General features: G+C 52.0%; 1 protein-coding gene across 2 annotated transcripts in view; it reads left to right on the top strand.

The window, feature by feature from the left end:
- KIAA1614 (KIAA1614 ortholog) overlaps positions 1 to 16,968 on the top strand; it is a 44,055-nt gene that overhangs the window by 7,871 nt on the left and 19,216 nt on the right. For both annotated transcript variants that reach the window (XM_088845292.1, XM_055419152.2), the window contains exon 4: positions 6,915 to 7,058. In XM_088845292.1, the coding sequence (XP_088701418.1) occupies positions 6,915 to 7,058 (144 nt within the window). The remainder of the gene's footprint in view (positions 1 to 6,914; positions 7,059 to 16,968) is intronic.

Genomic DNA, 16,968 nt, shown 5'->3' with positions numbered 1-16,968 from the left:
CCAGTCTCAGGGTGTATACCTCATCACGAGAAAAGAAGGAACAGACGTTGGGTTCCGATTTTCAGGCCTCCATGGAGATGGCTAGCAGTCAAAACTCCCTGCCCCAAGGCTGTCTGCAGGCTGCAGTTTACAGGAGGGGTAGACAGGGAACCCTCAAGAATTTCAGAGGCCTGGGCTGTGGCTCAAGTGGTCAGGCCCACAACTGTGAGGAAACCTTGGGCTTTTAAAACTTAATTTATTACCTAGCATTACACCGTGTGTAATTTCAGAAGGAATTCCCACTTTGCCCTCACTGCCCACTCTGCCTACACCAACTTTGGCTGTTGTGGTGGATCTTCCCTTGAGCTCCTTGAGGGTCAAGGACCATGCTATTCTATCTGGGACCCGGGACCTGCCAAGTGTCAGCACGGTACAGGTACTCAGAATATGTTTGCCAGAAGCACGCGTGTATGAATGTGACTGAGGGCTCACCCGGGGGTGGACGCCCCGTGGGCTTGATGGGATCTGGATGGAGCCAGGAGAGGACATTCCAGGTGGGTAAGACCTGCAGACATGCATGGGAGAGGCATGCGGTGGACTGCACGGAAGATGCCGTCAGGACAGAGTGGGAGTGTGGGCTGAGGCCACTTTTGGAGAGCCTGGGAACCTAGATTTTAGGTAAGGTAGGAGGAAATGGAGAGCCATTTTCTGTCTCTCTCCTCTTGACAAGATTGGGAGTGGCAAGGGGTTTCCTCTGGTTTTTCTTTGTGTCTGTGTATCAGAGCCGGTGGGCTTCCCTGGTGGCTCAGGTGGTAAAGAATCCGCCTGCAATGTGGGAGACCCAGGCTCAATTTCTGGAGCAGGAAACTTGCCTGGAGAAGGGAATGGCTACCCACTTCAGCGTTCTTGCCTGGAGAATCCCATGGCCAGAGGAGTCATGGAGGTCACAAAAAGTCAGACATGACTGAGCGAGTAACACACACACACACACACACACACACCCGAGTCGGTGGGCAGGATAGGGAATGGCTGGGTGTGTGCAGGATGGGCAGGGGCTCAGCTAATCTTCGTTACACCCTTTCCTAGGTGTGTCCTCAGGTATACCTGCAGCCCCGTGACTCCTGGGGGTCTCATGCTCATCTCCAGGATTCCTCATGACCCCCTGAGTCTAGGGAACCAGAAAGTCTAGAACCTGGCTGGGGAGCCAGAATGACCTGCAAGGCTTACCAGGCTACTGGGTACCAGGCCGCAGTGCATGGCAGTGTCCCAGCACTGCCAGGAGACGGGGTCCTCCCACCAGGGAGACTGTGGTGTGGCAGAGGGAGTCCTGGACGTGAGCGTGAGAGAAACAGCTCTCCTGCTCCTCCCAGGAGTCGCAGGGCTGCAGGTATACCTGAGGGCACCCCCAGGTTCCAGGTGTCATGAAGGCTACCTGTCCTGCATACTGCCCCCTGTCATTCCCTGTCCTTCCCCCGACTCAGATATTCAGACAAGAAGGAGAACTCGAGGAAACCCCTTGCCACTCTCAAACCTGCAAAGACTAAAACTAAAAAGAAGAAAATTACATTTAGCTACTCACCAGCGTTGTCAACGGCACACACACTCCTGAAGCATCTAGGGTTCTGAGTCCCTTTGGAGAAGGAAGGACGCTATCCCTTCAAGCCCTCCCTCACAGCGAGCGTCACCTGCAACTTTCCTCCATGTCATTGTCACACTCATACACCCCACACGTGAAAATCTCATTGCGGTCCCAATCATTTTGAATAGAGGGGCTCAGGAAAGTTAATTTGCTCGAGATGATTCATCTGTGAGGAGCTTGGCTGAAGTTCAAGAGGAAGCCTTCCTCCATGAAGCATGCCTCCAGAGTGGAATAGGCCACTGTCCCCCTACCTGGGGGTGTCTTGGTCACCCGCCTCTGCACACACAGTGCTGACCAAGGGGAGAGCCCACAGAAATTCGCTCTCCTTTTCCTTCTTCAAGAAGGCAAGGACAGAACCACTTTGCTCTCCCAGTAAGGGGTCAATGACCTAGGGAAGCGCTGCACGCCTCCACACACGTCTTTTCAAAGGTGTTCAATGAGGTGTATCCCACAGCAGCCATCCGTTTTTATTTATTTGTTTTATTTTATGGAAGTATGGTTGATTGGTGAAGGAAATGGCAACCCACTCCAGTGTTCTTGCCTGGAGAATCCCAGGGACGGGGGAACCTGATGGGCTGCCGTCTGTGGGGTCACACAGAGTCGGACACGACTGAAGTGACTTAGCAGCAGCAGCATAGTTGATTTGCGATGTTGTGTTGCTTTCTTGTGTACAGCAGAGTGATTGTTACACCTATACGCGTATTCTTTTTCATTTTCTCTTTCATTGTAGTTTATCATAGGATATTGAATGTGATTCCCTTTGCTATACCGTCGGACCTTGCTGTTTATCCTTTCTATATAACAGTGTCTGCATCTGCTAATCCCAAACTCCCAATCCCTCCCTCCCCCGCCCACCACATGTCTGTTCTGTGCGTCTGTAACTCTGTTTCTGTTTTGTAGATAGGCTCATTTGTATCATATTTTAGACTTCACGTGTAAGTTATATCATACTGTATTTGTTTTTTTTGTTTCTGACTTACCTCACTTAGTGTGATAGTCTCTAGGTCCATCCGTGTTGCCGCAAATGGCATGATGTCATTCTTTTTCAGGGCTGAGCAGCATCCCATTGTATGTATGTACTCCACCATCTCTTTCTGTTCCTCTGTCGATGGACGTTTAGTTTGCTTCCATGTCTTGGCTATTGTCAATGGTGTTGCGGTGAACATAGGGGTGCATGTTATCTTTTCAGGTTATAGTTTTCTCTGGATATGTGCCATTCTTAAGGATGCTTCTCCTCCTTCTGTTTTCAGAGAAGTGCCCATTTATTTTCTGGGTAGCAGCTTCCCTCTGCTACCAAATAACCTCCTCCAGCTCCCAGTTAGATGGAAATTGCCTTTTCTGTTGAGCCCTGTGCAGGGCTCCAAAGGTCTAGAACAAAACCCACCAAGCCCTCTCTAGCTTGAAAATAGTCTGTCGCTTCTGAACATGCCTTTGTGTGGCAGCCCCAAGATGACAGGGGATCTCTTTGGCAGGTGATTTTAGTTCATGTTCAGGGATTCCATCTTTCGCTCAGCAAGGGGGTGAGAGGAACTTAACAAAATAATGGTGCAAATAATAAAAGCAGTGATGATAATAAATGCTGATATGGATTGAATCTCATCAAGTGCCTGGCTCTGTGCTCAGCTCTTCTGAGGGGATCAGTCTCACTTAACAACTGAGCCCTTTTTTAGGAGAAGAGGAAGCCAAACCTTAACCCCTAAGTAACCTGCCAGGGTGACACAGCTAGTAAGTGGCAGCCCAGGATGAGAAGCCGGGCAGCCTGTCCCACATGAACTGGGACGAACTCTGGGAGATAGTGAGGGACGGGGAAGCCTGGTGTGCTGCAGTCTGTGGGGTTTCAAAGAGTTAGACAGAACTTGGGGACTGAACAACAGCAGGCAGTCCCAGAAACACACTTCTCACCTTCACTCTAGGGCTTGTTCTGTCCATGTCCTGCAGCACTGGGAAGAAGGCGTCTATAACAGTGAGCCCACAGGCCCCTGCCCACGTGGTCCAGAATAGGTTCCGAGCCCACTGTTCCCCTCACTCGGGGAGCTGCGCACAGTGTGACAGCAGAAGCGCTCTGTTCTTGGTCATCTGAAAGCTCTCTAATGTACAAAAATGGCACAATTGCTGGGCAGAAAGGTGACTATGTGTTCTGGTCACAATCGATGTTCCTTCTTGCTGCATCCTGGACTCTGGGAAATGTCAGATCCCTTTCCATCCCAAATTGTTTCGCTAATTCGTGTTCTTGGGATGAAAGGGTTAAAGCCAGACTGGCTGGAGCTTATTATTTTAATCCAGGATTATCATGGCTGCAGAAGGAGGCTGCTCTGTCTCCCTGATCTCCCTGACTGGGAGGAAATGGTGGTTGTCCTGACTGGAGATATTGAGCTGGCTATGCCTGGCTGGGAGGGGAGCTGCAGGCAGGGCTCAGCTGGTCTCTCTACCAGGAAGCGGGGCTTAGATGGAGAGACCAGAGTGGGAGGGGCTTTCCCGCTGCTCTTTGTCCTGGGGGACAGCTTAGGATGCTGTGGTTGGAAGGGCAGCTGGAAGGGAAAGGATACTCACGTGGATCTTCCATTGTCCCCCACAATTAGCTCTCTTAGGTATTGCTGCTTCTTGAGGGCCAAGCATCTGTGGGGTGAGCCCCCTAGGAGAGGACCTCAAGGTTCCCCATCCGGCCTTGCAGTACTACAGACTTCCTGGCCAAAGACGTAGGTTCATGGGGTAGCAACGTGGATTCTCTCTCTGTACAACTCCAACTGTTTACAGATGGGGAAACTGAGGCCCGAGGGAAGCACTCAGCCTCTTTAACCCTATGGCCCACCCACTGAGCTCATGAGCCCTAGGTGTGCGAGCTCTCACAGCAGTGACAACAGCTCTCTGTGCTCAGGTGGAAAGTCTTTGCCGATCCACGCAGGGACCGCCCCAGCCCTGCCAGGCAATCTGCAGAGGGACCGTGGGAGCAGGGACCTTGGGCTGTAGTCATGATGGGAAGGAGTTGGCTCCAGGGCTGTGGTCACGTGAGAGTGGAGGGGCTCCCTCAGCTAGCGGAGTCTGAACCTGTCTGCCTGTCAGGGTCGGTGGCCTTGGGTGGACCAGAACAATGCAGCAAAGTGGGGGGGTGGGTGAGACTAGGACAGATTCATGGGGCTGTCAGGGCCTGCCTTCTCCAGAGCGCACCGTGACCCATAGCCGGCTGCCCCCCTGACCTTGGCCGCGGTCCGTGAAGGTGGCTGCCTCTCTCCTCCTGCTCAATTTGTCCCTGTGTGGATGCCTCCAGGCGCCTCCAAAAAGCCCCGCTTTTCTAATCAGTGGAGAAACCAGCTTTATCTGCCAGAAACCAAAGCAGGGCAGCTGATGAAAAGGAAAAAAAAAAAAAAAGCTCCAAGCAGAGGGAGCAGAAAGAAAAAACAGCAAAGCTGGAAAATGGCTTCAAAACCTGGGGCGAGGCTGTTCCCGACAGCATCTGGCCAGCTGCCTGGAGCCCTCCTGCCTGCCCACCAGGTCTTGTGACAAATGCCCTCCGACAGCCGGGCGGCCACAGCTGTCACCGGAAGGCTCTGAGCACGCGGGCTGGCAGCCAGAGGCCCGTGGCTGCAGAGGCGTCTCTCCGGGCTGGTAACCTCATTATCTCTGCTGGCGGAGCCGGAGCCCCAGGGAGCACAGCTGCTCTCAGCAGTGCGTTGGAGGCCCTGCCTGCTCGGGAAGCTGTGCAGAGGGCCGCCTCGCCTCACAGGGCAGCGGGCCTTGAGAGCTCACTCTTCATTCTCTCCTGGAAGCCCTCCTGGTTCCAGAACCGTGCCTGGGCCCTGCCAGGGTCCATAGGCACAGATGGTGCCTTTATTCTGGCAGTTCTTAGTTTTCATCTTGGCCCCAAAGCAGGATTAGGTGCAAACAATGGGAAAATAAAAGGAAAGAAAGAAAAAAATAATCAGACTGCCCAGCGCTCACCCAAGGTTGTCCCAAGGAGGCCTCAGGGTTGGGCCATTTTCCACTCACATCTCTATCATCCGTCACCTAGGAAACGACTTGGTACCGTCCCCCCTGTCAAGATGAGGCCCCTTTCTCCAGGTGACATATGGGCTGGGGAGGGCCCGGGATTTGGCGGACTGCAGACTGAGATGCAGGCCGGCCTGAGCCTCTAGCCACCCAAGTCCTCCTCCTGCAGATCCTCCCTGGTGGGGACAGCCCAGTGTATGTGACAGCGAGGAAGGACAAGGGCAGCTGCGGGGGGTGCAGACGTCGCATCAGAGAGTGTGTCTGGCTTCAGCCACATGCCGGCTTGGCCGGCTCTGGGACCCGGGGTGGGGAGGAGCCGAAGGATGCAGCAAGGATGCTGGAGGCAGTGGAGCTGGCTGTCGTCTGCTCTGCTTCACTTGATGTTCAACCTTGAATGACATGCCACATGTTCCTCTCTGCTCAGGAACACCCTCATCTGTCAGGCAGAGAGCGCACCTGCCCCAGGGCCCGCCTGGCTGCAGAGAGGACCCTCCGGTCAGCGGGAGGCTGTGGGGCGGCTATTATCCCTGCGACCTGCCGCTGTGTCACCGGGAGATGGCTTTGAAAAAAGGCTGCTGTCATTTTCGGCAGCTCTGGACTGGCCGGGGAGGCCGCGCACCTGGGAGGTGGTGAGGGCTGCTGGAAGAAGACCCTCGTTATGATGAAGGGGGAGCCACTTGCTGACTTGGTGTGGGTCCAGCTTAGTTCCTCTCGGCCCTGACCTGATGTCTGTCGGGGTAGGATTGGAACTGAGGCCAGAAATCACCGGGACTTATAAAAATGTTCTCTCAGAGGAGCAGAGCGGTGACGGGCAGGGCCCTGATGCCTTGTGTCTGCGGTGAGAGCTCGGGACGGTGTGCTGTGAGCTTGAGTGGGTGTGTGTGGGCGCCGAGAGACAGAAGGAGAGAGGGAGGTGGCGCGTGTAGGGACCATCTGGCTGGGCACAGGCCCAGCCCGGCAGCCCTGGGCCCTTCCCTTCCCCTCCTCCCAGATAACTCCCGCTGTCTGCCCAGGGAAGGAACAATGGAGTAATCTGGAGACTCCCCTACCCTGTTCTAGATCCTCCTGGGGTCTCTGTCTCCGGTCTCTGAGCAGCTGTCCAGGTGGGCCAGTCCCTTCCAGAGTCGCCCGGGGCCAGGCCCCCGGCACCAGGCCCCAGGCTGGCGCCCTCCGTGTGGGAGCTGGCCAAGGAAGGCTTCCATGCGGGGCTGTTTCTGGCACAGCCAAGCTCGACACTGTTAAAGCCCTCCTAATCTGTGTTATTTTCTTCTAATCCCCCCCCGCCCGCTCTGGCCCGTGTGCCCCCCTGCAGGACCTTCGGTCCCAAGCTGGAGCCCGTGCTGAGCCCCAGGCATGAAGAAGCCAAGCACCTACTGCAGCGAGCCCGCATGAAGGCCAGGACCCGGCCTGTCCGTGCTAGCCACGACATCGTGCCCACCCTTGCCCTGTGCAGCCGGTGAGTGGGGTCTGGGCCAGGCCAGCCGGTATGGGCTACGGCAGGAGAAGAGATGGGATCCAGCCAAAATGCCTCCGCTCACTCCTTCCCCCCGGTCCATGTGGGAGCATTTCCCGTGTCAGGCATCACTTTCATTCTTTTAGTCAGTTAGTACATCTTCACTGAGAGCCTACTGATGGCATGTTAGGGAACATAACCCGAGCTTCCCTGGGGGAACGGAAGTGTCACAGTCTCCAGGGTGAAAGACCAGCAGATGGGTCAGTGCAGTTCTGTGGTCTGTGGTATAGGAGAGGAAAGATATGTGTGTAGGGCTGGAAGTCTAGTAACTCCACCTGGAAAGGAAGGGAGGCTTGGAGGAGGTGGCTTCTAAGTTGGAGCTTGAAGGAGACATAGATATTTACTATGAGGAAGATGAGGGAGGCAGGGGTGACCATCCCCGATCAGAAACTGAGCAGAAGCAGTATTCTTAGGAGTTGGGCCAGAAGGCCGAGTGGAGGCCAGTCATGGAGCCCTCCAGGACTGATGGACAATTTGAAAGCCTCCTGTAATAGCTAGGAGCCACCAAAGGATTTCAAGCAGCTGGGTAGCACCATCACCTCTGCATTCCAGTGAAGCGGCTCTGGCTGCAGGGATGGTTGGATCTGGGGAACAGAGAGCGGTGATGGGAGGAGCAGGTGGAGATGCACGGTTGCCCGGAGCCAGAGCAACAGGCTTAGTGAGGCAGCAGAGAAGTGGTTAAGACCCCGGAAGCAGAACGCCGAGTTCTGGCTCTGCCACTTCCTAGCTGTGTGCTCTTGGGGAAGCCCCTGTGCCTTGGTTTGCTCCTCTGCATGATGGGAATTATACCAGAGCCTGTCTTTCAGGGTTATTGTGGGGGTTCTGTGAGTTCATAGAAAGTGTTTAGAACAGCCCCTGGCATGTAGTGAGTACCCTACAAGTGTTACCTCTGACATCATGGAATCAACTGGATGAGGGGAGCCTGAGAAGGGGGGACATCCAGGACGGAGCCCAGGGTTCTGACTTGGTGTCTGGAGGCTCGGTGAACCCTCGGTGCAGGATTAAGCTTGGGAGGGACTGTCCATGGAACACCCCACTGGAGATGCTTATCAGGCAGTTGGATCCAGGAGCTGAGGAGGAGGACAGAGGTCAGACTGCAGATGTAGGCATCATCCCGAGCTCACGGTGCTGGGGCCACGAGGGAGGGCGAGCCCGTCAGAGATGAGGAGATGAGAAGAGAGCAAGCTCAGGGGCGTCCCGCACCCCACACAGGTGGCCGCCCCCGTGACATCCCATCCCCACCTCTGTGCCTGTTCCATGCACGATGCGCCCCAAGGGATCCACTTACAGGTGGAGTTGGCGGGTGCACCTGACCTGCAGTGAGGCTGCCAGCTCAGGTGCAGCTGCCCCAGGCCCCAGCAGGACCATCTGCGGCTGACCAGGCCTGTGGCTTCTTTGGCGCAGTGGGTACTAGAGGGAGCAAGGATTCTCAGCAGAACTGGACTCTATGCTCTTTGATGGGGATGCTGAGTTGGCTTATTAAAGGCTGAGGACCTTCCAGACACCTTTGAGACTGACTTCAGCGAGAGCAGAGGGTTGTGGCTCGCCTCTGTGTTCAGTGTCACTATGACCTCTAGGAGAGGCCAAATCCTGGCGAGAGGTCCCCAACTGGCTCCCCTTTTACCTCTGCATTTTGTGCCTTGTTTCCTTCTGGCTGGAAGACACTGATCAGGAATGGGAGTGCCTCCTTTGAAGCACTCTGACTGTTCTCTGCATGTATTTGCGGCCTGGAGCCTTAGACTTCCATGGAGGCCTCCTGTTCCACTTTCTTTAGGTCCTGAGGTTGAGTTAGGTAGCTGCAAAACAGGCAGGATTCTTGAGAGTCCCTTGGACTGCAAGATCAAACCAGTCAATCCTAAAGGAAATCACCCCTGAATATTCATTGGAAGGATTGGATGCTGATGCTGAAGCTAGAGCTCCAATAATTTGGTCGCCTGATGTGAAGAGCAGATTGAAAAGATTGAAGGCAGGAGCAGAAGGGGGCAACAGAGGATGAGATGGTTGGATGGCATCACTGACTCAATGAACATAAGTTTGAGCAAACTCTGGGAGACAGTGAAGGACAGGGAGGCCTGGAGTGCTGCGGTCCATGGGGTCACAAAGAATCAGACATAACTGAGCGACTGAACGATAACAACAAAAATCTGCGAAGCAGACTGGATGATGTAAATGTACCTTGGGACACTTCCTCTTCCCCAAATCGCATCAACAGCTCACGACAACCCCAGCCACTAACCTTAAAGTAGGTTCCCTCTCACCAGTCTCTTCTCTGGCAGTAGAAATGCAATTGAAATGCAAGGTGACCCACTTTAGCAGCTGCTGTGTCCAGAAAAGAATTACTTTGACTTGGCAGCACTGGTGAATCCTCAGAGGGTATAGCTGAAAAATCAACGCCAGATGGCTTGCTGCAGATGCTTCTAAAGGTTACGCTTGTCAGATCACCCTGGAGAGCCGTGCTGAGCTAACGTGGCGATGCCACACAGGCCTGGGGCCTCATTAGATGCAGGAGCCCCTCCTCCATCCCCCCGAGCCCAGAAACATCACTCGTTCCAAAGAGCAGCCTGATGAAAGCTGACGGAAGAGTGGGACAGACAGGCACAGCAGCCCCCAGAAGGTCTTCTTTATCTCAGGTCTAGCTGGAGGTGGCTGCGGCCATTCTGAACAGACAGGCTTTTGCAGGAAGTGAAGAGGGGGCCAGCCACAACAGCATTTTCTGGAAGCGAATCAGTGTAGAAATGGAGAGCTCTTGGAAGTGCAAGCTCTTGCTACTGGGGAGACAGGCGCACCTGTGTTGGTGTTCCTGATCCCCGGAGGCAGAACACGCCCACAAGAGGCAGGGCCTGGGAGGGCTGGTGTCCTGTGTCAGTGGCCGGGTAGGGCTGCCTGGAGCTTGGGTGGCTAGGACAGCACTGTGGTAGAAAGGGGCCTTCCCGCAGAGGCTGTTTGGCACCAGCGTCTGAGCAGACAGGATCCTCTCGGAGAGGGATGGTTGTGGAGGCGTCAGTGATGCCTCATGTTGACAAGGTGTGGTGTTTGCTTGCTGCTGGAGTGCCTGATTCGCTCTGCCCATGTCTCCGAGATCTTTGCCATTCCTTTATGCCCTGGTCCCAGCTCTGCTGGTGGGGACCTCGGGGATTCAGTAACTGAGTTGAAGGCACCTTATGCGATTGGGGCTTCCCAGGTGGCGCTTGTGGTAAAGGATCTGCCTGCCAGTGCAGGAGACACAAGAGACATGGGTTTGCTCCTTGGGTCGGGAAGATTCCCTGGAGAAGGAAATGGCACCCCACTCTAGTATTCTGGCCTGGAAAATTCCACGGACAGAGGAGCCTGGTGGGCTGCAGTCCATGGGGTCTCAAAGAGTCGGACACTACTGAGCACGCACACAGCAGCATACCTCATGGGATTAAGCTGTCCTGCATCCCTCCATTTCTTCTTCTTCTTAATGAAGGCGGTATTTGAGAATTTTATCTTATTTGTTTTGGGCATGCTGCTATACTGCGTGTGGGATTTTAGTTCCCTGACCAGAATCGGAACATATGCCCCCACTCCCAAATTGGAAGCACAATCTTCATCACTGGACCACTAGGGAAGCCCCTCCATTTGTTCTTTTAGAACAAAAATATTGTTTCTACCTTTGGCATGAATTCCAGGATGACTGAGTTCACCAGCTTGACTGTAAAGTTTAAGGTTGTTGTTGTGGCTGAGAGGACCTAGAGTTCCTTACTAGATTAGGAATATACCAGCTCTAAACCTGAGTGTTTTTTCTCTTAGAAAGTATAACCCATATGCTGTCAGCAGAGCAGGGCCTTGCCCCCGGGGCCCGGTGTGGGGTGTTGTGTCTAAGCTGGCGTACTGAGTGTCCAGCGGGCCTCTCCTGCACTGGGCGGGCCTGGAAAACCAGGGCACCCTGTCCATGCAGCAGGGGCAGAGCTTCTGCTCAGCGGGGCTGCTCTTGTTTCTAGAGGGTGAGATGGTGCTGTTTCTCTGGCTAGAGCCTTCCTTTCTGGGCAGGAATGCTCTGGATACCTGACCCAGGAGCCCCACACTGTCAGTGAGCCCACCAGAAGAATTGTCTCACCGCCCCTTCTCAGGTTCTGACAGGATCAAGAGATGCAGTTGCAGATGGGGTCCTTATTCTGGGTGCCAAGGGCTGCAGCACCTCACAGCCACTTCAAGAGAATGGTCACCAGGAGGGGGTTCAGAGGGACTTTCCGGCCATGCTGAGACGAGCAGAGAGAGACACTGCACCTCCTCACCAGGGGTGATTCTACCCAGGAGCTTTACATCTCAGCCACACAGCCCTCTCCAAAGGCAGGCCCACAGTATGACTTTTGGGGGCCCTAGGCCTTCATGACTCCTCCTCCATACTATGTGTGCGCGTGTTCAGTCGTGTCTGGCCTTCATGACTCCTCCTCCATACTATGTGTGCGCGTGTTCAGTCGTGTCTGGTACTTTGCGATCCCATGGACTGTAGCCCGCCAGGCTCCTCTGTCCATGGGATTTCCCAGGCAAGAATACCGGAGTGGGTTGCCATTTCTTTTTTGAGGGGATCTTTCCGACCCAGGGATCAAACCCATGTCTCTTGGATCTCCTGCATTGGCAGGCAGATTCTTTACCACTCAGCCACCTGGGAAGCCCTTTCCCCATAATTAAAGTTAAAATTTAAATTTTATGACCATGCTGGCTAAAAGGTAAATATATTAATATTATATCTGAGAATGTTTTCTTTGACTTAAAAGTATATTTATATATTCTCTTTTGACTTTAAAAGGAACTAAAACATTTTCATGGGCCCCAGGAGAATTGTGGTTTCCAGCTACCGTGGCTGTTGTGACTGATGGATAAGATGGCCCTCTCTGCATATGGGTTCCAGGAAACAGGATGCCTGTTTCAGGATCTGCTCAGATCTCAAAGCAGGCAGATCCACTTGCTTAGCAGTAGTTCTTTTTTCTTTTTTAAATCCTTCTGGAGCAGCGTCAACGGGAAAATGCTGGAGTCAGGGTTGGTGGCAGGTGTGTAGGCTGCCCCTGCCCACTGCATCCAGGGCAGTGTAAACACCTAGGAAACACCTAGCGTCAGGCTTCAGGGAGGCCCCCAGAACTCACACCGTGGCAGTTTGCAGCTTCCTTGACTTAGGAAGTACTCACCCACTCCTTGGTGTGAATTGGGGGCTAAGGTCCAATGCAGTATGACACAGCAGGACCTTGGCTCTAGCTTTATTGTGCCAGCTCAGCATTCATGGCTGGGTGAGCACCAGCCCCTCTCTTGGTGTGACCAGAGGCCCCAGGTCCAAGATTTGAGGTTGTAGTGAGCTGACATGGCACAGTGAGGGAGTAAGCTCTCAGCTGTAGCTGTTTTCCATGGAGCTTTGCAGGGAATCAGTTTTGGACAATTTAACTCTTACATCTCAGGCAACCTCAGGGTCCCCAAGGGTAGCCTCTATGTGCCATATTCCACACCATCTGTGATCCAGACCATTCTAACCCATCAGGGTCTTGAGATTAGTCAGCGAGCAGCCTGGCTGTCGAGGCACCCAGGAAGGGGTTGAATTGGAACGGTCAGGGATACCGTCAGGGCCCAGGTGAGCACATGTTCACCTGAGTCAGGCAGGCCAGGCCATTTATCCACACAGAAAGCACAGCCTGGAAGGATGCACTGGCCAGTCTAGGCAATGCCATGTATAGATAAGGAAGTCATCCAGTTCAGTGGCCACTCTCCCCCCTGATTGGCATGTTTTAACAGTAATTGTTAAGCATGGATGAATGGTTTCTTCCTGCCATTGTCTGACCTCCTTTTAAAAACATTTTCTTTTTATTGGAGTATCATTGCTTGAAAGTGTTGTGTTAACAGAGTGGATCAGCTATATGTATACTGTATCTCCTCCCCCTGCGCCCACCCCACCGCCCTAGGCCATCACAGAGCCCCGAGTTGAACTCCCTGTGCTGTATGGCAGCTTCCCACTGGCTCCCTGTTGTAAATGTGGTGGTGTATTTATGCCAGTGCTACCCTCCCATTCCATCCCACCCTCCTCTGACCCATACTGTGTCCACACTGAACTCCTTTCCGTTTAATTGCATACCACACCTGTCTTTCTGTTGGGAAGCTGTAAATTTGGTGAAGAAGGAACTCAGGTGAAGGCAGCCTTTTTCAGAGCCCTGACATCTTTCCTCCAGAATCGCTGAAGCATCCAATTAGAGGAAGGATAAGTCAATCAGCCAATCACTCACATACATTTCATTTATAATAAGTTGTTGGAGGATCAAGACAAGCTTGAACAAGTTGTGCTAGGAGGAGGGTATAGTTAGGGAAGCCTTTGTAAGTGCCTTTGAGGACTAAAAGCAGTTAACAACACATAAAGTATGCCAGCATGGGTACTGTTCTCGGTAATTCGAAAGAAGTAGTTCAGTTCAGTCACTCAGTCCTGTCCAACTCTTTACAACCCCATGGACTACACCTCACCAGGCTTCTCTGTCCATCACCAACTCCCAGTGCTTGCTCAAACTCATGTCCATCGAGTCAGTGATGCCATCCAACCATCTCATCCCCTGTCATCCCCTTCTCCTCCTGCCCTCAAACTTTCCCAGCAACAGGGTCTTTTCCAATGAGTCAGTTCTTTGCATCAGGTGGCCAAAGTATTGGAGTTTCATCATCAGTTCTTCCAATGAATATTCAGGACTGATTTCCTTTAGGATTGATTGGTTTGATCACCTTGCAGTCCAAGGGACTCTCAAGAGTCTTCTCCAACACCATAGCTCAAAAGCTTCTGTTCTTTGGTGCTCAACTTTCTTTATGGTCCAAGTCTCACATCCATACATGATTGCTGGAAAAGCCCTTCAGTTCAGTTCAGTCGCTCAGTCGTGTCCAACTCTTTGCGACCCCATGAATCACAGCACGCCAGGCCTCCCTGTCCATCACCAACTCCTGGAGTTCACTCAAACTCATGTCCATCGAGTTGGTGATGCCATCCAGCCACCTCATTCTCTGTCATCCCCTTCTCCTCCCACCCCCAATCCTTCCCAGCATTAGAGTCTTTTCCAGTGAGTCAACTCGTCGCGTGAGGTGGCCAAAGTATTGGAGTTTCAGCTTTAGCATCAGTCCTTCCAATGAGCACCCAGGATTGATCTCCTTTAGAATGGACTGGTTGGATCTCCTTGCAGTCCAAGGGACTCTCAAGAGTCTTCTCCAACACCACAGTTCAAAAGCATCAATTCTTCGGTGCTCAGCTTTCTTTAGAGTCCAACTCTCACGTCCATACAAGACTACTGGAAAAAACATAGCTTTGACTAGAGACAGACCTTTGTTGGTAAAATAATGTCTCTGCTTTTTAATATGCTGTCTAGGTTTGTTATAGCTTTTGTTCTGACGAGCAAGCATCTTTTAACTTCATGGCTGCAGTCCCCATCTGCAGTGATTTTGGAGCCAAGAAAATAAAGTCTCAGTGTTTTCATTGTTTCCACATCTATTTGCCATGAAGTGATGGGACTGGATGCCATGATCTTAGTTTGTTGGATGTTGAGTTTTAAGCCAACTTTTTCACTCTCCTCTTTCACTTTCATCAAGAGGCTCTTTAGTTCCTCTTTGCTTTCTGTCATAAGGGTGGTGTCATCTGCATATCTGAGGTTATTGATATTTCTCCCTGCAATCTTGATTCCAGCTTATGCTTCATCCAGTCCAGCATTTTGCATGATGTACTCTGCATATAAGTTAAATAAGCAGGGTGACAATATACAGCCTTGACGTACTCCTTTCCCAATTTGGAACCAGTCCGTTGTTTCATGTCCGGTTCTAACTGTTGCTTCCTGACCTGCATACAGGTTTCACAGGAGGCAGGTAAGGCGGTCTGGTATTCCCATCTCTTTAAGAATTTTCCAGTTTGTTGTGATCCACACAGTCAAAGGCTTTAGCGTAGTCAGTGAAACAGAAGTTAGATGTTTTTCTGGAATTCTGTTGCTTTTTTTGACGATCAAACGGATGTTGACAATTTGATCTCTGGTTTCTCTGCCTTTTCTAAATCCAGCTTGAACATCTGGAATTTCTCAGTTTATATACTGTTGAAGCCTAGCTTGGAGAATTTTGAGCATTACTCTGCCAGCATATGAGATGACATAGCAGGAAAGAAGTAACAGGTCTCTAAAATCCAAGCCCCTGTGTCCAGTCAGAACCTGACTATGAGCATGGTCAAAGACTAGTTCTATACTCATGGCTCCTTCTAAGAGAGAAAAACTCCCTGCAGCTTGCCTTTCCAAGCTGTTCAGGTGCCGGTCAGTCCAGAAACTGGTCTTGTGTGTCCTCTCCTTTGTGGATACAAGTAGGGGTCACTTGGTCGTGCTAGTCCCTTCCAACCCTGACATCTCCTGAGTCTTTGATGACAAATGAGTGGCATGGCTAGTCAGAGGAGTAGACAGCATCAAGCTGTATCAGTCAGGGTTCTCCAGAGAATGAACCAACATAATGTGTGCTTATAGAGAGAGAAAATTTGATTCTAAAAAATTGGCTCATGGTACCTTGGAAATTTGGTAGGTCCAAAGTCTGCAGAGTAGGTTGGCTGGCTTGAGACCTGGGCAAGAGTTGCTACTCAAATCCAAAGGCAGTCAGCTGCCAGAATTCCTTCTTGCTCAGGGAAGAGCAGTCTTTATTCTATTCAGACCTTCGACTGATTGGATGAGGTCTACCATATCATGATCAACTTTATTTGAAGTCCACCAGTTTAAATCAGCTTCCCTGGTAGCTCAGCTGGTAAAGAATCTGCCTACAATGCAGGAGACTTTGGTTTGATTCCTGGGTCGGGAAGATCCCTGTGTGAAGGGATAGGCTACCCACTCCAGTATTCTTGGGCTTCTCTTGTGGTTCAGATGGTAAAGAATCCACCTGCAATGCAAGAGACCTGGGTTTGATCCCTGGGTTGGGAAGATCCCCTGGAGAAGGAAATGCTAACCCACTCCAGTATTCATGCCTGGAGAATTCCATGGACAGAGGAGCCTGGCGGCTGCAGCCCATGGGGTCACAGAGAGTTGGACACAACTGATGACTAAGCACAGCACAGTTTAAATGTTAATCTCATCCAAAAAAAAAGCCTTCACAAAAACATCAAGAACCTGGGCACCATGGCCCAGCCAAGCTGACACAAAATAAACGTTACACGTGGCATCTCTACACAGGTATGATTTAATGACTGGTAATCAAAGGCAGACAGGTTAAGAAGAAAGATTCTAGGAAACAGTGGCAGGAGGGTTGCATAAGATAAATGGAGTGAGAAGCCTGGAGGCCTTGCAAGTGGCCCATAGCTAGAAAGGAAGACAGAGAGGAATGTGGAAGGCCTGTATCTTTACCCCAAAGACTGTGAACTTGATCCTGTGCCGCCTTGAGAGATGATGCGATGAAGCTGAGATCCAGGAGGACCAATGAATAGGAGGGCACTTCAGGGGTCCAGGGTGAGTGATAAAAGCAGCAAACAATGTGAATCCCAGCTGCTCATCAGTAGATTGGTGGCGAGGTGCTGCTGGGAAAGGCAGGGAGAAGTATGGTCCTTACTTAGGTGGCCTCTGATAGACAAGGGCCTGGAGGGTCCATTTACACAGGGATCTGAAACTCGGGTTACCTGGCTCCGGGGGGCCTGGTGTGAGATTTGCACAGGTGTTTTCTTGAGCTGAGCAGGACTTGACCACCAGCCACAGTGTCTCCCAGAGCACAGGCTGGCGACAGAATGTGAGGACTCTTCCTAGCATAGGAACTGTTGTCACAGCGTTTTGGGACAGAGTGTGTGGGAGGGTCTGGGAAGGGGCAGATACAGGAGGCAGCATTGGAACAGACTAGATGGAGAGACCAAGGAGAAATACCAGCGTCATTCTGTCTA

Source organism: Moschus berezovskii, chromosome 17, assembly GCF_049115385.1.
Source record: "Moschus berezovskii isolate FMDL1 chromosome 17, NW_MosBer_1.0, whole genome shotgun sequence".
NCBI lineage: Eukaryota > Metazoa > Chordata > Mammalia > Artiodactyla > Moschidae > Moschus > Moschus berezovskii.
Note: the sequence above shows the minus strand (reverse complement) of the source record. Positions and strands in the feature narration are given on the sequence as shown.